We start from the raw sequence: 22662 nt of genomic DNA on the forward strand, positions 1-22662 counted from the left end.
GATTTTATTTTATAACTATATAAAATGTGTATTTAGAGTTCGATCGTGGTATAAATACGGGAATTATAAATGGAAATATGCAAGGATATTTATATATATGTGCATGTATTTTTTGTGTTTATCTCATTTATACACATTGGAATCAAATAAGAATACTTTTATATGACTCACAAACAATCTTATCAATATAAATTTGTATAATACACAAAACTTTCGACAAAATAGCTATAAATAAAAAAAAATCAATAAATCTTTTAAATCGTTAACTTTTAAATCGTTAACTTTTAAATCGTTAACTTTTAAATCGTTAACTTTTGTAATTTTCACCCACAATTTTATTACCTCTTTACATGTACAAATATGGAGAGTAATTAATAAGTATAACGAAAATGGCTAACTTATGAGGGGCAACGAAAATGAAAAAAAAAATAAGAACACTATCATCTGATATTGCAAATAATGTTAATTCATTATTATCATCATCATATTTTGTCATCATATTATTATCACATTATTATTATCACATTTTATTATCACATTTTATTATCACATTTTATTATCACATTATTATTATCACATTTTATTATCACATTATTATTATCACATTTTATTATCACATTTTATTATCACATTTTATTATCACATTTTATTATCATATTATTTTATGAAGTATAAAGGCGAAAGAAGAAAAGCGAGGCAACGAATAATAAAATCTAGCCTTGTAAATATTTTTTGGTAAAAAATAAGTGCTATAGTATTAATTGCATATATATAATTTGCTTATATTTTTGTAACATATATTTTTAAAATAAATAAATCAAGAGATAAACAAAATCGTTTTTTTTTATTTATAACTTTCTATATGTTAATTATTAAACCCTAAAATTAGAAAGGATGGGTTTTAAAGGTTTTATATTTGTCTTGCCCCATATATATATAGTTATAATAATAAAATGAAAACTCAGTTACTATATATGATCACTTAACTACATAATTTATTTTAACAAATACAGAGTTGTTATAAATTATATTATTTATTCCGTTTACATTGTTCATATTGTTCATATTTTTAGTATTTATTTCTATACCCCTTTAAATTGAATAATATTATTCCTTACAACAGCTAAAAATATAAATGCGTAAAATCTGATATTAAATTATTCACATATAAATCAATGCACATATACACATAGTGTAAATTAATATTATATTTGGAACATAATACTCTCCTTTTTTTTTTTTTTTTTTTTAGCTAGCTATTACACAAAATAGCTAGAAAAAAAATATTATAATATTATTAGGTGCATTATTTTTACAATATTTCAAAAATAGCAGTGCACTTTTCCATATAGTATATTTCAACATCCAATATTAGGAAATAATTATTTTATCTATGTAAATGGGTGTTGTATATATATATATATATTAAATGGTGTATTCCTATTTTTTGTTTTTATAGTGTGTAATATTTATGTACCAATAAATTTATGTATAATACATAGATATGCATGTGCATGTCGAATATATAAAATGTTATTTTTATTAAATATTATATTTATAAAAAAAATAGAATTATTCTATAAAACATCACTTTAAAAATTATTATTATTTAAACGACATGTATATATATATACATTCTACATGTATAACAATTTAATGTTATATAGTTTTATTTTAACAAAAAGGAAAATTAATATAATTTCAGGATAAACATACTTTTATATTTATTAATTTTTTCTATTATAAATTTTTATTTTTGAAAATATTTTAAATGTCAAATATAATTAAAGAATGGTAATTATGAACAAGTTAAGGATTAATTGTTTCAATTTATTTTAAATTAAATATATATATTCATATTATATAATTTTCTTTATCTTTGGTTGTATAATGTTACAAATTTTGTAGATATAAAAACTGTGTATATTTTTTTTGATTTTTAAATACACAATAAACTAAGAAATGGAAAGTGTAGACACACAGGTAAAATGACGAAGTAAAATATTAGCTTTATATAACATGGAAATAGATAATATCTGCATGTTTGTAGAATCAATATATATATATGGTTCTAAGTTAGATGTAAATAAATTTGTAGCTATATAAATAATATTTTTACTTTTGTAGGTGCATATGAATGCAACTCTTCAAAAATGTGCAGAAATGGATAAAATGCATAATTTATATAATAATCGTCTAATAGAGCAAAGAGAACGAATTGAAAGCTTAAAAAAAAAATTAAATCTTTATAATAAAAATATAGAACAACATGAAAGTGTTTTTAAGAACATTATAAAATACACAGATGGGTTTCTAAGCAACATCGCGTAAGATTATTAAAATGGGTTCTATTTTGTGTGCTCAATTAAGTCAAGTTAAATTAAGTCAAGTTAAATTAAATCAAGTTAAATTAAATCAAGTTAAATTAAATTATTTTATTTATTTTTTTTTTAAATTACAATTTTTAGACAATTTCTAGGAAATATCAATTATTCAAAAAGATTGAATATGATAACGGGTTGTGCAAAATACTATCTTATAGATGATAAGGTTATAGATCTTTTACTTTTGACAAAAACATTAATTTTGTTTCCTATTATGCATACATATTTATTTTATATTATACATACTATATTATATTTTATTATATTTTATTTTACTTTTTCGTGGCTTTCTAAGTGTGCACATTTTTAAATGACCCCACTTTATAGGAGCTTAATTTAACTGGGAATTTCAACACAGTTAATCATGAATGTAAAAGATGCAAATGTTTAAAAATTCAGTCTCAAAAATCGATTAGTAATAAATGTCAAAATACAATTGTATATAATAAAACTAGTTTTTATGTTGAAGATAATAATAAAAAAAAAAAAAAAAAAAAAAACGCAAAAAAAAGCACAAAAAAAAAAAGCCTTTACCAAAACCAAAATGTATATAACCTTAATAATCCATATGATACTGTTGAAGTAAAAGAATTATATAATATTTATCGGAAGCAAAGTTTATCATCATTTAACAATTATTGTATGAATTAGAATCTAATAATGATATTACAAAATAATTGATAGAATATCTATAGAGTTTCCTTTTAGTTATGCTAAATAAATTACCAAAAATATCATAACATATTTATTTTGTGATTACAATAAACGTACATGTATGCAATGTTCGTTCCAACTTGTTTGAGCAGTTTCAGATGTGTTCTCTCTCGCTTTTGTTTCCCCTTTTTCCCTTTTTCCTTTTGTGATAGTTTTGCTTTTTCCTTTTTTGTTTTTTTGCTAAGCTTTAATTTTTAATTTTTAATTTTACCAATTACCGCCCGTCGTTACATTTTGAACTCTAACATATAATGTACTTTTTTACAGTAATAGCAAACTGAGTATTATTTTGTATGTTATAGAATTGGTAATAAGATAGATGAATAAATAAACAAATAAATAAATAGATATATATATATGTATATATATATAGCCAACCTATTTCTATGTTAATGCCTGACTATATAAGGCAGTACATGTAGAATTATCTAAAATTGAAAAATATATATATTAAATACATGAACAGAGAAACTAAACTAAGTGCACATATTTTAGTACAAAAGTATTACAAAAGTATTGCAAAAATATTACAAAAATATTACATGAGTATTTATTTGCCGATTTTATTTTCGAACTTTTTATTCTCATTCAAATTAGATGTATAATATAAAAATAAAAAATAATTTTTTACATATTTATTTTTATTTTCATTTCTTTTTTCCTCATTTTTCCATTTTTACAAATAAGGTCACTATACCAGTTTTATATATACATGCATTATTTAAATTATTTTTTTTTAAAGCCAATTATGTGTAATAAGCTTATACATATATATAATGCATTGCATCATAAAGCTGTTATTGTTTGGATGTTAAGATCCGGACTGTCATTTATTCGTTATTCATTATCGTTCATTATTTATTCATTTTTTTATTCATTTTTTTATTCATTTTTTTATTCGTTTTTTTATTCGTTTTTTTATTCGTTTTTTTATTAAGTGTGTAAGATATAATAGAAGGGAGTGTTTATATCATATATGAAATAAAAACGACGTTACCATTTTAGCATAAATTATTTTTTATTTCAAAATGGTAATCTCTCTAACGTAAACTGTTCGTTGGTAATACATATTAGAATGATGTTCCACTTTGCTACTTTGTTATTTTTTATTTTTTATTATTTTTTATTTTTTACAATTTATAGCATCCACTAAATATATGCATATGTGCTACATAAAAAGGGAAATAAATTCTAACCCATAATTTTTAAGTTTAAAGAAAAGTTCATATCGTATATATTTCTGATGAAATTTATTTAGCTTATTTTTTTTTATCATAAATAATTGTCCAAAAAAATAAAAACAAAAAATTATAAATGTAATAAAATAAATAATCTAGAGACAATTAAGAACAATAATTTATTTCATTTCATCATTTTAAAATATATGTTATTTTTAGTATTTACCACTTTTACATTTTTAATGTGCCAATATAAATATTAATATGTGTAATAAAGAAAATACATGTGTATACATATATTAATTACATGGCTGTGTGTTTTTTTTTTTTTTTTTTTTTTATAGTATATAATATTTTCATACATTATTATTCTTGTATGGTATTTTGCAATGTTTATAAAATAACTTTATGTTTCGATAAAATATATAGTTTATTTGCATTTTTTTTTAACTAGATATAAATATAGCTCATTTTAATTCATATCTTTATATATATATATGATCTTTATTTTTGTCATAACTATATGTGCAAATAAGAAAAATTAATAAATATGTGTATATATAATATATGTAATAATATTTATATGTAGTGTTGATATGTTACTAAATAATAAATAGCACATAAATAAGCTCTTATATATATAGTTGGTCTTTTGTAAAATAAAATAAAAAAAATAAAAAAAATAACAAAATAAGCAAGATAAGCAAAATAAGCAAGATAAATACATGTATGCATTTTTGTTATGCCACTGATATAATGATTAATATATTTATACTAGAAAAAAAAAAAATATCATAAAAACAAAACTATAACATTTTATCTTTTTTTACACATATACAATATGTATAACTTTTTTAAAAATTTTTTTTTTTTATATATAGCTTCAATTTTGAAATAAAATATTCATTTTGTTACTATTTAAATGGCATTATTAAGTTAGTTAAATTATATATATTTATTTATATCATTACTTGATTATATTTATATTTTATTTATTCTTAATAACTTTGCATTTATTATATTATATTTCATTTTTTTTTTTTTTTTTTTGTACAAAGAGTGGAATATATTATACAATATTTTATATCTGAAATTGTGTCCAAGCTAATTTTTATTTATGTTTCTGTTAATTAGTCTGTCTATTAACATTGTATTTCTTTTTTTTTTTTTTTTTCCATTTATATTAAAAATGATAGTGAAATTTTATATACTACCTAATTAATGTTTTTTTTTTTTTAATAAAAAAATATACACTGATAAAATTATTAATATATGTTTGTCTCGGATTGTTTGGAACAAATATATGTATCTCTCTTTTTTTTTTTTTTTATTTTCAATCTTGAAAATGTTTATTAAATTATTAAGTTATATTTATTATATAAAGAATAAAATACATTTATAGATTGCTACTATTAAAAAAAAAAAAAAAAAAAAAAATAGGAACATGTTATATATATTACATAATTGTAATATTTTTCAAGGATGAAAATACATTTTGCAATATATATATTTTTTTTTTTTTTTTAATTTTGTAAGACATTTCAAAATTTTAGAACAGAGAAAAGGGAAAATAAATAAACCTCGTTTAATTGTGTGTGTTCGTTTATTTTACTTTATTTTATTTTGTCTCTCTACTTTTAGGCAAGCGCACACGAACATAGGCACTTTTTGATAGCAAAACAAAGCAAAATATTTATAACTATAATTATAATTTTGAAAATAAAGCATCATCAAGCAAGACCATATGCATTAAGAAAAGTGTAAAAAAAAATAATAAGAGAATTTCCAAAATTTAAAGACACATACAAATGCACATACAATAATATATGCACACCATTATATAAGAAATTATAAAAAAATTTAGAGTTATAAAAATTGCTCCAAAAAAATATCAAAATAAGATATACAAACAAATTAATAGATGTTTATTCGATTTATAAATGTTAACAATTTTTTTTTTTTTTTAAAGTTCTATATAATAAAGCAGAAAAATAGTAATGTCAAAGAGATATTTCAAATATTTTATTTATTTAAAAAATAAATAAAATTATTAAAAAAACGTTCACCTATCTGCATACTTATATAGAGATATCCAAATAAAGACCATACCCTCCTCCTCATCATCATCATCACACTTCATCATCGTTTACTCTTACAATTTACTCACAATTTTTTCGCCATTTTTTCCCAAATGAACGATAACATAAAGCGTTTGCCTTCATCCGCGGAAGAGGGTCAAATAAAAAAAACGGATTCAGGAAAAATATATGATGATGGAATTAAAAGAACGCCATCTGGAAAACCAATACAAACTATGTATGTTTTAAATAGAAAAGGTGAAGAAGAAGATATATCGTTCGATCAAATATTAAAAAGGATACAAAGATTATCTTATGGGCTTCATGAATTAGTTGATCCAGCTAGAGTAACACAGGGAGTCATAAATGGAATGTATAGTGGAATCAAAACATGCGAATTAGATGAATTAGCTGCACAAACATGTGCATATATGGCTACTACACATCCAGATTTTTCTATTTTAGCAGCTAGAATAACAACAGATAATTTACATAAAAATACAAGCGATGATATTGCAAAAGTTGCTGAAGCTTTATATAGTTATAAAGATATTAGAGGTCGATCGGCAAGTCTTATAAGTAAAGAAGTATATGATTTTATCATGGAACATAAAGATCGTTTAAATAAAGAAATAGATTATACAAGAGATTTTAACTATGATTATTTTGGATTCAAAACATTAGAAAGATCATATTTATTACGAATTAACAATAAAATTATTGAACGTCCACAACATTTATTAATGAGAGTATCAATTGGAATACATATAGATGATCTTGAAAAAGCTTTAGAAACATATCATTTAATGTCTCAGAAATATTTCACACATGCTACTCCTACATTATTTAATTCAGGAACACCACGTCCACAAATGTCATCTTGCTTTCTATTATCTATGAAATCAGATTCTATCGAAGGTATATTTGAAACATTAAAACAATGTGCTTTAATTAGTAAAACCGCGGGAGGTATAGGAGTTGCTGTACAAGATATAAGAGGACAGAATTCTTATATTAGAGGAACTAATGGTATATCAAATGGTTTAGTTCCAATGTTAAGAGTTTTTAATGATACAGCTAGATATGTAGATCAAGGTGGAGGAAAAAGAAAAGGTTCTTTTGCTGTATATATAGAACCATGGCATTCTGATATTTTTGAATTTTTAGATTTAAGAAAAAATCATGGTAAAGAAGAATTAAGAGCTAGAGATTTATTTTATGCTATTTGGGTACCTGATTTATTTATGAAAAGAGTAAAAGAAAATAGAAATTGGACACTAATGTGTCCTAATGAATGTCCAGGGTTAAGTGAATCTTGGGGTGAAGAATTTGAAAAATTATATACAAAATATGAAGAAGAAAATTTAGGAAAAAAAACTGTTCTTGCACAAGATTTATGGTTTGCTATTTTACAAAGTCAAATAGAAACTGGTGTACCATATATGTTATATAAAGATGCATGTAATTCTAAATCTAATCAAAAAAATTTAGGAACAATTAAATGTAGTAATTTATGTTGTGAAATAATTGAATATACATCACCTGATGAAGTAGCTGTTTGTAATTTGGCTTCAATTGCATTATGCAAATTTGTTGATAGAGAAAAAAAAGAATTTGATTTTAAAAAATTATATGATATTACTAAAATTATTACTAGAAATTTAGATAAAATTATTGAAAGAAATTATTACCCAATTAAAGAAGCTGAAAAATCAAATAAAAGACATCGACCTATTGGAATAGGAGTACAAGGATTAGCAGACACATTTATGCTTTTAAGATATCCATATGAATCTGATGAAGCTAAAGAATTAAATAAAAGAATATTTGAAACAATGTATTATGCAGCTTTAGAAATGTCTGTTGAATTAGCACAAATACATGGACCATATGAATCATATAAAGGTAGCCCAGCAAGTCAAGGGATATTACAATTTGATATGTGGAATGTAAAAGTAGATAATAAATATTGGGATTGGGATTTATTAAAAAAAAAAATAAGTATGCATGGATTAAGAAATTCTCTTCTTTTAGCACCTATGCCAACAGCTTCAACTTCACAAATTTTGGGAAATAATGAATCATTCGAACCATATACAAGTAACATCTATTATAGACGTGTATTAAGTGGTGAATTCTTTGTTGTTAATCCTCATTTATTAAAAGATCTTTTTGATAGAGGCCTTTGGGATGAAGATATGAAACAACAATTGATTGCTCACAATGGAAGTGTACAATATATTAGTGAAATTCCTGCTGATTTAAAAGAATTGTATAAAACTGTTTGGGAAATTAAGCAAAAGAATATTATTGATATGGCTGCTGACCGTGGGGTTTTCATTGATCAGGTATGTTGAGCAGTTTGCCAAAAAAAGTAAAAATAAGTCGAAGCGGTAAGCTGTATAAATGCAGCTTTTCGTTTTCTTCCTATTATGCACACTTCACTCTTCATTTTATTTTTATTTTTTTTCTATTCTGCACACTTCACTCTTCTACATTTTATTTTTATTTTTTTCCTTTTCAGTCACAATCACTAAACATTTACATACAAAAGCCTACATTCGCAAAATTATCCAGTATGCATTTTTATGGTTGGGAAAAGGGCCTAAAAACCGGAGCATATTACTTAAGAACTCAAGCAGCAACGGATGCTATTAAATTTACAGTTGACACACAAGTAGCAAAAAATGCAGAAAAATTGAAAAATGCAGACGGTGTAGCTATTACTAGAGAAGTTTCAAGAGAGACTATTTCAACTGAATCGACTGTTACACAAAATGCATGTCCTTTACGTCGTAATAATGATGAGCCATGTTTAATGTGCTCAGGTTAAGTTATTCTTACACACACACATATATAATATATATATACAGCTAAATGTGGATGAGGAGCAAACTGCATGAATGGTCACCCTTATAATAGCTATATTTTTTATTTTTGCAAAAAAAAAAAAAAAAATACAAAAAAAATACAAAAAAATACAAAAAAATATGAATAAAATAGCTATTATAAAATAAATAGCAGCAGTATTGCATGTACATACATATAAAATATGTGTGCGCTAATTAAAAAAAATATACTATAAAAATAAATCAACACACTTTTGGTTGTTTATGTTTTTTTTTTTTTTTTTTTTTTTTCCTTAACATATATGTATGCAAATATATATCATTCGAGCTTATTTACATACTACTATAAACCATATTTTTTGGCAAATTTTCAAATTTGTTAAATAATGAATATAAAGTAATATTAAAAGTTTTTTTTTTAAAATATTATCCATTAATTATTGCATTACTCGATATGTTATTTATGCATATTCGTGTAATCATGCAGTTGTGGAAAAACATGAAAATATAAAGTTATAAACATTTTTTTTATTAAAAATGACATTAAAAATGGCATTAAAAATTATTTTCGAGTATTATATTTTCCCATGTCGGACTGTCCACAGTTGGGGCAAATGTAGTTCTGTAATGGGCCCAAAAAATGGAGTAAAATTTATGTAATAGAATAAAAATGGGGTAAAATTTACGAAATGGTTGATTGGTATAATAATCTTACGTCTTTTAAGAATTTTTGTTCTCGTCCTTTCGCTGGATATATTAGTAGATTACATTTCATACATCGATATTTGGATAATTCATTTTCATCATTGTTCAAATTTTTTGTAGCATTCTCATTATTTTTTTTATTTTTGGTTTTGTAAAAAAGACCTATTAAAGAAATAAATGACCAATAAATGGAAATACATAACATATACAGTTTTTTTATATGTACCTGATCATACATTCATACCTAATAAGGAACTAAAGGCAAAGACTGCAATGGCAATACCATATGTATTAATATTATTAATTACTTGCTTAAAAAAATCTTTTCGAATATCTGTTATACAAGATTGGGCTTTTTGTATATATGTTTGACCCTTATTATTATTATTAGCATAAGCTGATTTATTATGAGTTAAACTGTTAGTGTTTTTACTCCTAAAAATATTACTATTTATATAGTAATTATTTCTTCGAATTTTAATTGACGATACCATAAAAAATGTTATACTATAAATATATATTAATATGATGAGCTTCATTTTGTCTTCGCAATTTTACTGGGTTAGTAAAAATGTTAAAGAACCATGTTATTTTGTCAACAAAAAACGAGAAAAAGAGAAAAAAAGAACAAAACAAAATTATCAAATAACATTTACATAGTTTGTATAATCAATATATGTGTGTATGTACATATGGTCACAGGTATGTTTATTTACTATATTGTATATAATTACATTTTTCGCTATTTATATTGCTTGTTAATAAAAAAAACATGTTTTAGCCTTAATTGTTCATAATAAAATATAATTATATTAAATAAATTACAATATTATTTATTTTAATTCATAAACACACACAATTTATTTTCTCCTTTTACTTGTATATATTTTATCATGTAATTTTATATTATTAAATATGCAATGTATCATATTTAAGGAGCAAATTTGGTTCCAATCAAAAATACATTTTTAATAATTCGAGAAATTTGAAATGTTTAATAAGCTTTCGTTTAATTTATCCAAATTTTGTATTTATATTTTATAAGAAATATTTTACCTTAAAATTATCAAAGTAATGAATATATAAAGTTATTGGTAATAACCAGAATAATAATGAAAATAGCGAACTGCGAATTATTCTATACTCTATCTAAATGATAATGATGAATAAATGTGTAGCAAACAAATTAGGAAAGAATGCGTTATAGTTTTAGCAAGGTTTTTAAAACAAACAAAAATGACAATAAAAAAAATGACAATAAAAAAAAATGATAATAAAAAAAAAATAATACACAAGTGTAATACGCAAAATAATAGCTTATCTAATTTGCCGCCACTAATATATATAACAACGATTTTAACCCTTTTTAAAAATAATAACACATAAATGAGCCTATAAACATGTAAGTATTATATATATGCACATATTCTTTGTATACACACATGCTTACTTAATCCAGTATATTATTAGTATAACTCTTTATATCTAAAAAAATAAAATAATAAAATAATGAGAGAATCTGAAAATTAGGAAATGATAAATTTGTTAATTTTTACTTTGAAAGAGTTATTTTCTATCATGTAAATATATGCAAGTTTGTTAAATTAAAAAAGACAAAAAAATAAAAATATGAATAAAACAAAAAGTTTTGATAAAACAAATAATATGAAAAAAAAATAAATATTATATATAACCGATAAAAATAATTAACAATGCCAAAAATGTACATATATTTAAAAAATACCACAACATATATAAACCCTATGTTACATTCTTCATGCATATAAATAAAAAAAATTTATAAACAAGCTTAAAACAATTAAACTCACTAATGCATGTAAGAATGTAAAAATAAACACACATTCATCATTTCGCATATGATTTCGAATTTTTTTTCTATATTATTCCTTTATTTGTGATTGTATTTTTTTTTTTTTTTTTTTTTTTTTTCATTAATTTTTAATATTCCCCTAAATTCATCGTTTTTGAAAAATTATCATTACCTAAACCATGAAACTTATAAAAATCATCTTTATTTAAAATTTTCGACCATATTAATAAATCTCCTCTCATTAGGCCTCTTCTAACTATTTGTGATAAATCAAACCCATTTTGCTTAACAAAATATAAACTATCTGTATTTAAATTATTAGTAAATACTTTTAATTCTTGATAATTATGTTCATGTGCAAAATTTTCTAATTGTGTTAATAATCTACTACCTATTCTCATTCTTCTATTATCTTTTTTTACTACCATACGAACTAATTGAGCAATAGAATTATCTCCTTTATATGGTATTATACCAACACATCCAATTATTTTTCTGTTCATAAATTTATAATTAATATCTTCATCATCATTTAATTTACTATCAAATATATTTCTTCGAAGATCGTTTAATCGGAGAGGTACTGTTTTTTTATTATCAAAATTTTTTCTATTAGATGTTATATCAGTTGATTCAGATATTGATTTCGATTTTTCATTATTTTTTTCATTTGAATTTAAATTATCTTTAATATTGTTAATATTATTATTTGTATTTTCATTATCATTTTTTGTTGTGGTACTATTATTCTGAACACGTTCAGAATTTTCGTCATTTTTTCCATTTTCACCATTTTTTGCACCATTTTTTATGCAATTTTGAATAGACGATGAGCTATTTGTGTTATTATAATAAATGTCACTGTAAACATTGGTGATAGTTTTTTCACAATGAGATGATGTGACCATATCTTTTAATTTTTTATTATCATCTTTAGAATTTATATTTTCATTTTGGGAATTTACTTTATTATCCATTTCACAACTATTTGAATTATTCTCTTTTTTAACATTTTTATTATTTGAATTATTACTATTATTTGGTGTATCATTTAATCCACAAAAACCTGTAATATATTCTGATGTGTTTTTTTTATCAAAAGAATCGTCTTTTCCGTTTTCATTATCTTCATATGAATTTTTTATTTCAATATTATTTTTTTCATTAGATAATAACTTTTCTTGTTCCTCTTGTTCTAATATTATTTTTTCTCTTTCATGAATATCACTACATGTTGTTCGACTTGCTGATCCAAAATTATTATCAAATACTTCGGCTACCCAAAAATTACATCCTTCTACTCCTATATAACTTTTATAAAGATTTTCCAAATCGGGGCAATCTTTTCTTATATGATTTAAAAATTCAAACTTTGCTCTTATATATAAATATATTAAAAATATTATAAGAAAATAAAATATTTTTTTCAAATCCAGGAAAAAAATATAATTTATAATAATAATAACTAATAAATCATAAATGTGTTGTATAGACCAATATATAACTGCTGGTAATGTTAAGGAATTAAAATGGTCATATAACAATTGCCTCACTTCATCGATATCTTTTTCTTCTAATTGCCTTATTGATATTACTGGTTCAGAAAATTTTGTTTTATGTTTATCTGTTCATAAATAAAAAAAAAAAAAATATGAAAAATTATCAAATAAAACATGAACAAGTCAGGCAAAATAATATAAATGCCTTATTTGGTCATAAAATATGAAGCATAAGGCTACATGCTCACCATAAATGAATAATAATTTTAAGTAATCATATATGGGAGTAATCACATATGAGAGTAATCACATATGGGAATAGTCATATACAGAGATACAATTATATGTTATAAACATTTTTAATTTTATATTTTACTTATTAAAACATGGGATATAGAACTTGCATTTTGCTTCTGCTTAAATAAATTCATTGTTGGCTGTCTCTTTTATTCTTTCAAATGTTAATATATTGTATATATATATATTTATATTATGTGTTTTCCTTTTTTGTTTGTTTTGTTTTCCCCCCACCTTCCACTATTTCACTTCCCCAATTATAAATTGGTAGTTTTATCTTAAATATAATAAAATGCTTGATAATGTTAAAATAAAAAAATAATAATTTTCAGTAAAGCAAAAGATCAAATAAAAAGCGCGATATAAAAAAATGACCACTTAAAGATATTCGCGCTACATTATTATCATTTTTATGGATATTTAATATTTGAATAAACTTTTTTTCCCGATTTTTAAATATTAAAAATAAAATGTTATTAATAGTATTTTTAATCTTTCGTATAAATTTTTTTTTTTACGTTCTTTTTATTTTAATTATATTTTTTAAAATAAAATAAAATAAATTGGTATAAAATGTTCGTACTGTGTATATTTGCATATACAATAATAAATCCATAAAATAAATATTTAAGCGTTTGTAAAAAAAATTGGATATAAATTGGGTATATGTTGGAAATAAATTGGAAATAAATTGGAAATAAATTGGAAATAAATTGTATACAAATTGTATATAAATTGTATATAAATTGTATATAAATTGCATACATACATACATCATACAAAAAATTAATTAATCACTTTAAACACATTTAAGAACAGATTTTGAAAATTTTTATATTAAAAATATATTTATAAAAATTCATAATTATTCTCTTTCGTAAATGTTTTTTTGATCAAAATAATTTTCACTATGAAAGGAATTTCTTTATTTTTTTTTTATTGCTCACCCTTACTCATTCAAGCGTAGTAGTAAATGGTATTTTGAAAAAAAATACAATGCTACCATAAATCAGTGATATATATTTTTTTTTTTCTAATTGGAATGCGAGCTTATTCAATTTGTTTTTATCGACAATCATATTATTGGCGATTTACGCATTTTCAAGTATTAAACTAATAAACATATAAATTGTAGAACTAAAAAAAACAAAATAAAACATGTACATGTTCATATAAAACAATACTTGGAAATGTTACACGGGATAAATAGCAATATATAGATAAAACAGTTAAAGCATTTCATTGAAATTTCGAAAAATCAAATAACCAAATAAACCTATATTTATATTGTTTAAATTTACATTGAAAAAATAATAGAAATGTGTTACTGTATTATATTTATTAAAGTGTGTGCAAATTTTCAACACACATAAATTGTTTGAATGCAATAACAGCACAAATTAAAAAATATAATTAACCGAGGCTCTTTTATTCATATATATATATAACATATAAATATATAACATATATATATGTATATATATAACATATATATGTAAAATGCGTTGAATACCTTTTTATAAAAAAAGCATTACATAACTTTATTTTCGCTTAACTTGCTTATATATAGCTATTTTGGTCATAATTTTTTTTCTCAAATTAGTATATTTTTAATTGAGATATAACATTTGGTGATTTCGTAGTAAAACACTCCACAATACGCTTACACTTTTGCTTTGCTTTGTTTTGCTTTCTTTTTTTTTAAAATGGAAAAATACAAAAAAATACTAGAAAGGATATTGGTGAATAAAAATATACCATGTAAAAGATACGAATTTGGTTCATACGAAATTGATAAAAGAGAGATATTTATAACGACTAGCCATTCATATGGGTTTGTTAATAACAAGCCATTATTGCCTGGTCATATTTTATTAACAACTCAGAAAAAAAAAAAAAAATATAATGATTTAGATATGGATGAAATAATAGACATACATTTATTATCTAATTTTATGTGTTATGTCATGGGACAATTATTCAATACCGATAATTTTTCTATAGCTATACAAGATGGAGAATATGCTGGTCAAACAGTTGATCAATTACATATACATATAATACCACGAATTAAAGGAGATTATAAAAATAATGATAATATTTATAAAGATTTAAATAAAATTGATTGGGGATATGGAAGAAATATAATATGTAATTCTTGTAATTCTTCAATTCATGTAAATTTACAAAATATACACGATGATAATTTTAAATTGGAAGAGTTCAAGTAAAAAAAAAAAAATAACTATGTTCAGCTAATATTAATATGACCATGCATAAATTTTTCTCTTTAAAATATAATCTCTCTTTATTTTTTGACACCTCTACCTAATGATTAGAAAATTTTAGTGTATTTTTTCATATAAGCTATATACATTTATTTATTTTTTTAATTTTATTATTTTTTTTCTAGCTGTTCTATAAGATCAATGGAAGAAATGGAAAAAGAAGCCACTATGATTAAGTCGTTCATAGACAATATTATCCTCTAAAATTGTTTCGATGTTTTTTTAATATAAATTATGCATTTTTTTTTCTCAATATTTTATTTTATTTCATTTCTTTATATTTTTTGGAAAATATACAAAATAATTACAAGTACAAAATATATGTTTCAAATAAAAAAAATCAGCATAAATAAACATATTTATGTGCAAAAAAAAATATATAGTGAAATAACGGGTTTCGGGAATAGTATATATATTGTAAAAGGGATGCATAAATTTTTCGCTCGATATATTGTTCCCATTCTGCTTCAATAATTTATTTTGTTCATTTTGTTTATTTTGCTCATTTTGTTTATTATGTTTATTTTGTATATTTTTTTCATTTTTCTAATTTTCACATTCTAGTATATTGTTTGCCATTCATTATTGTTTACTAACTTTGATTCGTGGCTAACTATACCCAAGCAATATTTTCTACAGATGATTTCACAACGACATATATTATTAGCTAACAATGGTTAGTGTATAAAATGAATATTATTTAAATTTGTTTTAAATAAAAAATTTAGTATAAACAATTATTATATTATTGTTTAAATAAAATGCATTCATTTTGGATCTTTATAATAAATTTTATATATTTTTGTGTATGTAAAAAAAAAAAATATATAACCCCATCAAATTTTATTATATCTCAAACTAATAACATACGATATAAGAATAAACTAAGATATTATAATAATGAATATTTAAAACAAAATATTAATATACCATCTTTATTATTATCAAAAAGAATAATATTTTTATCATCTCCTATATATCCTCATATATCAGAACAAATAATATCTCAGCTATTGTATTTAGAATATGAATCAAAAAGGAAGCCAATTCATTTATATATTAACAGTACAGGTGATTTAGAAAATAATAAAATTGTTAACTTAAATGGAATTACAGATGTAATATCAATAATTGATGTAATTAACTATATATCATCAGATGTGTACACATATTGTTTAGGTAAGGCATATGGTATTGCATGTATATTAGCTAGTAGTGGAAAAAAAGGATATCGTTTTTCTTTAAAAAATTCATCTTTTTGTTTAAAACAATCTTATTCTATTATACCTTTTAATCAAGCAACAAATATTGAAATTCAAAATAAAGAAATAATGAACACTAAAAAAAAAGTTATAGATATAATTGCAAAAAATACAGAAAAAGATAATAACATTATTTCAGAAATATTAGATAGAGATAGATATTTCAATGCCAATGAAGCTTCTGATTTTAATTTGATAGATCATATTTTGGAAAAACAATAAAATATTATTCCTTTATTGTGTATGTTATTTTTATTAAATTTGCATATACGTTTTGATATATGTGACTAGCCAAATACAAAAAAAAAAAAAAAAAAAAAAAAAAAAAAAAAAAAAAAAAAAAAAAAAAAAAAAAAAGTTTATTCACCCATTTTAATGATAATAATATTGCAAAACTTTTGATCTGATGTATATATCTAGGACATACATGAGAAATTGTCTTTTCTCTTTGGTCAGTTAAATAGAACAAAGAATGTGCATATTTGAAAAAGAATAAGAGGAGTAGCAATTTTACAAAACCAGCTAGCCATAAAAAATGCTGGCAAAAAAAATATTTCTTCAAAATTTTTATTATCTTCGTGTAGTAAAAAATGTGCCACTAAAAATTATGGACGGGCACATTCTAAATCCTCGAATTTTTTATTCTAGCGATCTGTCTCGAAAAAGGGCCACTATTGAAAAAAAAGGAAGCAAAAAAAGTGAAAGCAAAAAAGGTGAAAGCAAAAAAGGTGAAAGCAAAAAAGGTGAAAGCAATAATAATGACGACGATAATAATAATTCGAGCCCTATTGATAAAACAAATTTAATTGAAGAAGAAAAAAAAAAAAAAAAAAATAGCGAATTTATTAATATACATGAAAATCAAGAAAAAGAATATTTCCCCAATATGGTCTTAAAAATTTTAAGTGATAAAAATGGTGAAGAAGAAAAAAAGCGTTTAATAAATGAATATAAAAAATGTATAAGCAAATATTTTGAAATAGAAAATGAAATAAATAATTTAAGCCATAAAAAAAAAAAAAAAAATGAACTAGAATTTGGTGATATTTTTGTAACCCTTTATTTATGTTATGTAGAGAAAATATATGATTTAGATTTTTTAACAAATTTAAGTAATATTTTTGATATATTATATAAATTTGAAAAAAATGTAAATGATAGACATCAATTAAATAAACAAGATCATATAATAAACAAAGATAATATAAAATATTTTTCGATAATTTTTTATTACTTTTCTTTTTTAAATATTAAAAATGATATACTATATATGAATATAAGAAATTATATTATTAATAATCAAGTTGAACCAATAATAATTTATAAATATTTAGAAAGCCTTTCTTTTATAAAAAATTTATATGATCATAATAAAACATATGAACATATTAGTCCAATAGTTGAAATAATAATAGAAGAATTTGATAATTTTAACAATTATTTTTTATTAAATATTTTACATTTTTTGCACACATTAAATTTTATAGATAAAAATGTATTTTCTTTTTTATCAAAAAAGTTAAATAAAAATATTTATCACCAAAATGCAAATTATTATGACTTGTGCATGTTATCTCGAGCATATGCTCTATATAAAAATTATAACATCACATTTAATAAATATTTATGTAATGATATAATAGCTAATATAACTAAATATGAAGATCAATTTCAAAATGAAAATACAACAATAGGAGAAAATATAATATCATCGTCTAAACAAAACATAGATGATCATTCAGAAAAAATAAATAACTCAAAAGATTTATTAAAAAAAAATATAGATAATGAAAATAATAACGAAACGAACGCATATATTGATGAAATAAAAAATATAGATAGAACTAACTATTTTATGTTTAAAAATAGCTTATACAATGATGGAATAAATTTTTATTCATTTTTTTTAAATTCAAAAACTGAAAATAGAGAAAAATATAAAAAAGAAACAATTATGGATATCAATTTTACAATGTCTATCAAAAATGATAATAACTTTGAAAAATCAAAATATGATGACAATTATAATTGGAATGACATATTTAATAATGATGTTAGACATAAAAATAAAAACATAAATAACAAACCATTTATTGATATTAAAAAAGAAAATATGAATGATGATAAAATAGTTAAAATGTGTAATGAATATTTAAAGGAAAATATATTATATGAATTTAGTCATATTCAACTTATAAATATTTTTAAAAAAATGAACGAAATATTTAATAAAGATATAACAAAAATAGATAATACTAATATTAGTGAAGATATAAATATATATACTAATGATTATAATGATGAAAATAAAATAATACATTACAAAAAAAAATTGCTTTTTATAGAAAATTATTATATTGGACATATTTTTTTTATAGTTGACTCATTATTATCACTAAATGTACATCATACTAATAAAAAAGATTTTATAAATTTAGAAAATAAAGTTTTTAATTTAATAAAAAATAATGAACATTATATTATTACCAATTTCGATAGTAATGAAATAAAAAGTGTTTTAATATTTTTATCACAAACAAATAAAATTTATAAAGACTCTTTTATATATTGTCTTACACACAGAATAACAGATTTATATATTAATAATCTCTGTACCGCAAAAATACTAGCTATTTATTTACATAATTTATTACATTTTACAAAACATAAAATTTCAAAAAAAAACAGATTTAATCATACTATAAGAAATATTATATATAATACATATCCATGGTTGAATAGTAATAAAAATTCACACAATACCCAAACAACTAATAGTATAAATAGCGAAATAACAAATATTTATAACAATATTAAAGTAAAAAATTATTCGCTTTTGCAATTATTATCAATATATATTTGTAAAAATGTTTATTTTATGAGTTTATCAACTTTAACTTCTATATTAAGATCCTTTTCTTATCTCTCGTTTAATGACGTTAATTTTTATAACGTTTTTATTCCTTTATTTATGAAACATATGGACAATTTATCCAATGTAGATATTTTAAACATAACACAGGTAGCTAATTTAAAAAAAAAATTTGTACATATTTTTTTTTCACAAACATGACATGTGCATATTTTTTTTTCACAAACATGACATGTGCATATTTTTTTCCATAAACATGACATGTGCATATTTTTTTTTTTTTATTCTTAGGCATATAACAAGCGAAAAATTCAAAATAAATATTTTTATTATTTGCTGTCAAAAGTTTATCAAAGTAAAAGCACAGAAAAAACAAACAATCTTAATCCGCCAATTAAATTAATTGGTTAGGTGAGAAAAAAAAATCACAAAATAATAAACAGGTATGAAAACCTGCTCATGTGGCTATTTGTATGTATGCACACATTTTACTTAATGTGTGTAATCGATTTACGCAAATATCATACATATAGTGAATACCACAACAATTGTGTTTGTATGTTTGCCATACATTTTATTAGTATTTTTAATTAATGTTAATTTTTTTTTAATTATAATTTTTATGCCATAATTTTTATATTATTATTGTGCCATAATTTTTATATTATTATTGTGCCATAATTTTTATATTATTATTGGGCCATAATTTTTATATTATTATTGTGTATTTTTTGAGCAATACTTCCGAAATGGTATTTTTCATCCATTTTAACTCACCATTTTTTCTTTAATATACACCATAAAACCATTTTGTTTTTAAACCCTAAAATTTAACCACGATACATATGATAAACTTATAAAAATTGTGACAATGCGAATGATGGATGCTAATAAATATGAGCCAATTTGATAATTCGAATATAACTTTTATTTTTATATGTGGATAAAAAAATAAATACAATGTTTTATTTTATCATGAATTTATATTTGTCTATTTATTATGCCTAAAAAAATAAAGACTGAATTTTGTTTTCATGCCTAAATAGTAAATTGATTTGTATTTTATTACAAAATGTACAGGTTGGTGAAGTTTAATTTTTATCTTTTACTAAAATAATTTATTTTTGTAATAAGTAGACACAACATATTTTTATATACCCAAATTTGGTACATTTAAGTGCGCAAAATAAATATCATGATATATCCTTACTTTATTAAATAAAATAATAATTATATTGCTCATCATTTTCAATTGGGTATATTTAATTACCAATTGAAATATTTATTTTGTGAAGCCTTAAATGAAAAACCAAATAATGAAAACAAAAAACGGTCTACAAAAAACCTTTAGTTTTTTTTTTTTTTATTGGAAACATTGAATAATAGAACAAAAAAAAACACCTCAAAATGACAAACAATTTATATTTTTATTTGCCTAACTATATTCAGGAAAAATGAATATATACATAAATTTGAATTGTTGATTCGTTTATATGTTATTATTATTTTTTTATTATATTTTTTTTACGCTGCCTTTTTTGTGTTATTATAGTTAAAATATATATTCAATATTTAGTGAACAATTTTGTGTCTATCCGTTTCTCAAGATTTCTTCAGAAACGTTCAAGAAACTTTTGTGTGTGCACTATAATTCAGGAACAAATAAATAGTATAGTATTATATGCACTAATATGTATAATATATTTTTATTATTCATTATTTTCACATTATTCTTTTATTCATTATTTTTTTCTTCTTTTTGTTCGTATTTATTTGTGTTTTTCTTTTCGTTTTTTTGTATAAAGAAAGACATTGAAATTGGTATTACTGCCCATTTTTTTTACCATTTTTATATGAACAAACTGTAATGCATATTTCATGTTAATAAAAATATACACAAATATTTAAAAAAAAATAATAATAAATAAAAAAAATACACATAATATATGACTAGTCATATAATTTACATTTATAATAGCTTAAGTAAAAAAAAATATTATGTACGCATACATGCAAATATGTATGTTAATAATATTAAATACACATAAACCATTTAATTTAATTTTTCGCCTTTTTAACAAATTTGTGCGTTTTTTAAAAGGTAAAAAAATGTATAATAAGAATAAAGTATTATTTTTATTATTATCATTATTTTTATTATTTTTATTATTTTTATTATTTTTATTATTATTATCATCATTATTTTTACTTAATTTAAATGCTTGAGAAATTGCGTATTCGTAAAAAAAGAGAAAGAACAATACAAAATTAGCCATTACATATAAAGCTTTTCATTTTGCCTTTTTTTTAAATTTGTTTATATATGTATAATACAAAATGCATATATGCTGATTATATGAATATTATTTATGTGATATGTAATACACAAATGTGCATGCAAAGGGTATAAATATTTCGTACACATATTTTTTGTTTATTCACTATATATTCACTATATATTCAGTTTTTACTCACTATATATTCAGTTTTTACTCACTATATATTCAGTTATTATTCACTATATATTCAGTTATTATTCACTATTTATTCAGTTATTATTCACTTATTTATTCAGTTATTTATAAATTCGCTATGTACATTTCTTCACACAAGCATGCATATAAATTTGTATTTTCGGCGCATAAATGCTTTAATTTTTTTTTTTTTTTTTTTTTTTCTTCGCTAGTTGTTATTTTTTAATATAA

At 21.5% G+C, this 22662-nt stretch overlaps 7 protein-coding genes across 7 annotated transcripts; 5 read left to right on the forward strand and 2 right to left on the reverse strand.

Annotated features, from left to right (window-relative positions):
* Positions 1-1962: 1962 nt before the first annotated feature.
* PY17X_0614000 (conserved Plasmodium protein, unknown function) lies at positions 1963-3035 on the forward strand (the record flags this gene model as incomplete). Its single annotated transcript, XM_022955380.2, has 4 exons — positions 1963-1983; positions 2128-2327; positions 2469-2550; positions 2712-3035. The coding sequence occupies 4 exons, from the start codon at positions 1963-1965 to the stop codon at positions 3033-3035; spliced, it is 627 nt and encodes a 208-aa protein (XP_022813167.2).
* Positions 3036-6467: 3432 nt separating this feature from the next.
* On the forward strand, positions 6468-9187 carry PY17X_0614100 (ribonucleoside-diphosphate reductase large subunit, putative; the record flags this gene model as incomplete). Its single annotated transcript, XM_718532.1, has 2 exons — positions 6468-8702; positions 8879-9187. 2 exons carry the CDS (start codon positions 6468-6470, stop codon positions 9185-9187), a joined length of 2544 nt encoding a protein of 847 aa, XP_723625.1.
* Positions 9188-9765: 578 nt separating this feature from the next.
* Positions 9766-10447, reverse strand: PY17X_0614200 (conserved protein, unknown function; the record flags this gene model as incomplete). The annotated part of the gene is made up of 3 exons (XM_022955381.1): positions 9766-9825; positions 9919-10070; positions 10153-10447. 3 exons carry the CDS (start codon positions 10445-10447, stop codon positions 9766-9768), a joined length of 507 nt encoding a protein of 168 aa, XP_022813168.1.
* Positions 10448-11358: 911 nt separating this feature from the next.
* Positions 11359-13669, reverse strand: PY17X_0614300 (N-acetyltransferase, GNAT family, putative; the record flags this gene model as incomplete). Its single annotated transcript, XM_022955383.1, has 3 exons — positions 11359-11393; positions 11912-13363; positions 13615-13669. The coding sequence occupies 3 exons, from the start codon at positions 13667-13669 to the stop codon at positions 11359-11361; spliced, it is 1542 nt and encodes a 513-aa protein (XP_022813169.1).
* A 1572-nt stretch (positions 13670-15241) lies between these two features.
* PY17X_0614400 (histidine triad protein, putative) lies at positions 15242-16027 on the forward strand (the record flags this gene model as incomplete). Its single annotated transcript, XM_022955384.1, has 2 exons — positions 15242-15762; positions 15949-16027. The coding sequence occupies 2 exons, from the start codon at positions 15242-15244 to the stop codon at positions 16025-16027; spliced, it is 600 nt and encodes a 199-aa protein (XP_022813170.1).
* Positions 16028-16584: 557 nt separating this feature from the next.
* Positions 16585-17307, forward strand: PY17X_0614500 (ATP-dependent Clp protease proteolytic subunit, putative; the record flags this gene model as incomplete). Its single annotated transcript, XM_720176.1, has 1 exon — positions 16585-17307. The coding sequence occupies one exon, from the start codon at positions 16585-16587 to the stop codon at positions 17305-17307; it is 723 nt and encodes a 240-aa protein (XP_725269.1).
* A 313-nt stretch (positions 17308-17620) lies between these two features.
* PY17X_0614600 (conserved protein, unknown function) lies at positions 17621-20368 on the forward strand (the record flags this gene model as incomplete). Its single annotated transcript, XM_022955385.1, has 2 exons — positions 17621-20107; positions 20249-20368. The coding sequence occupies 2 exons, from the start codon at positions 17621-17623 to the stop codon at positions 20366-20368; spliced, it is 2607 nt and encodes an 868-aa protein (XP_022813171.1).
* Positions 20369-22662: the final 2294 nt, after the last annotated feature.

The sequence above is a fragment of the Plasmodium yoelii genome (assembly GCF_900002385.2).
Source record: "Plasmodium yoelii strain 17X genome assembly, chromosome: 6".
Classification (NCBI taxonomy): Eukaryota; Apicomplexa; class Aconoidasida; order Haemosporida; family Plasmodiidae; genus Plasmodium; species Plasmodium yoelii.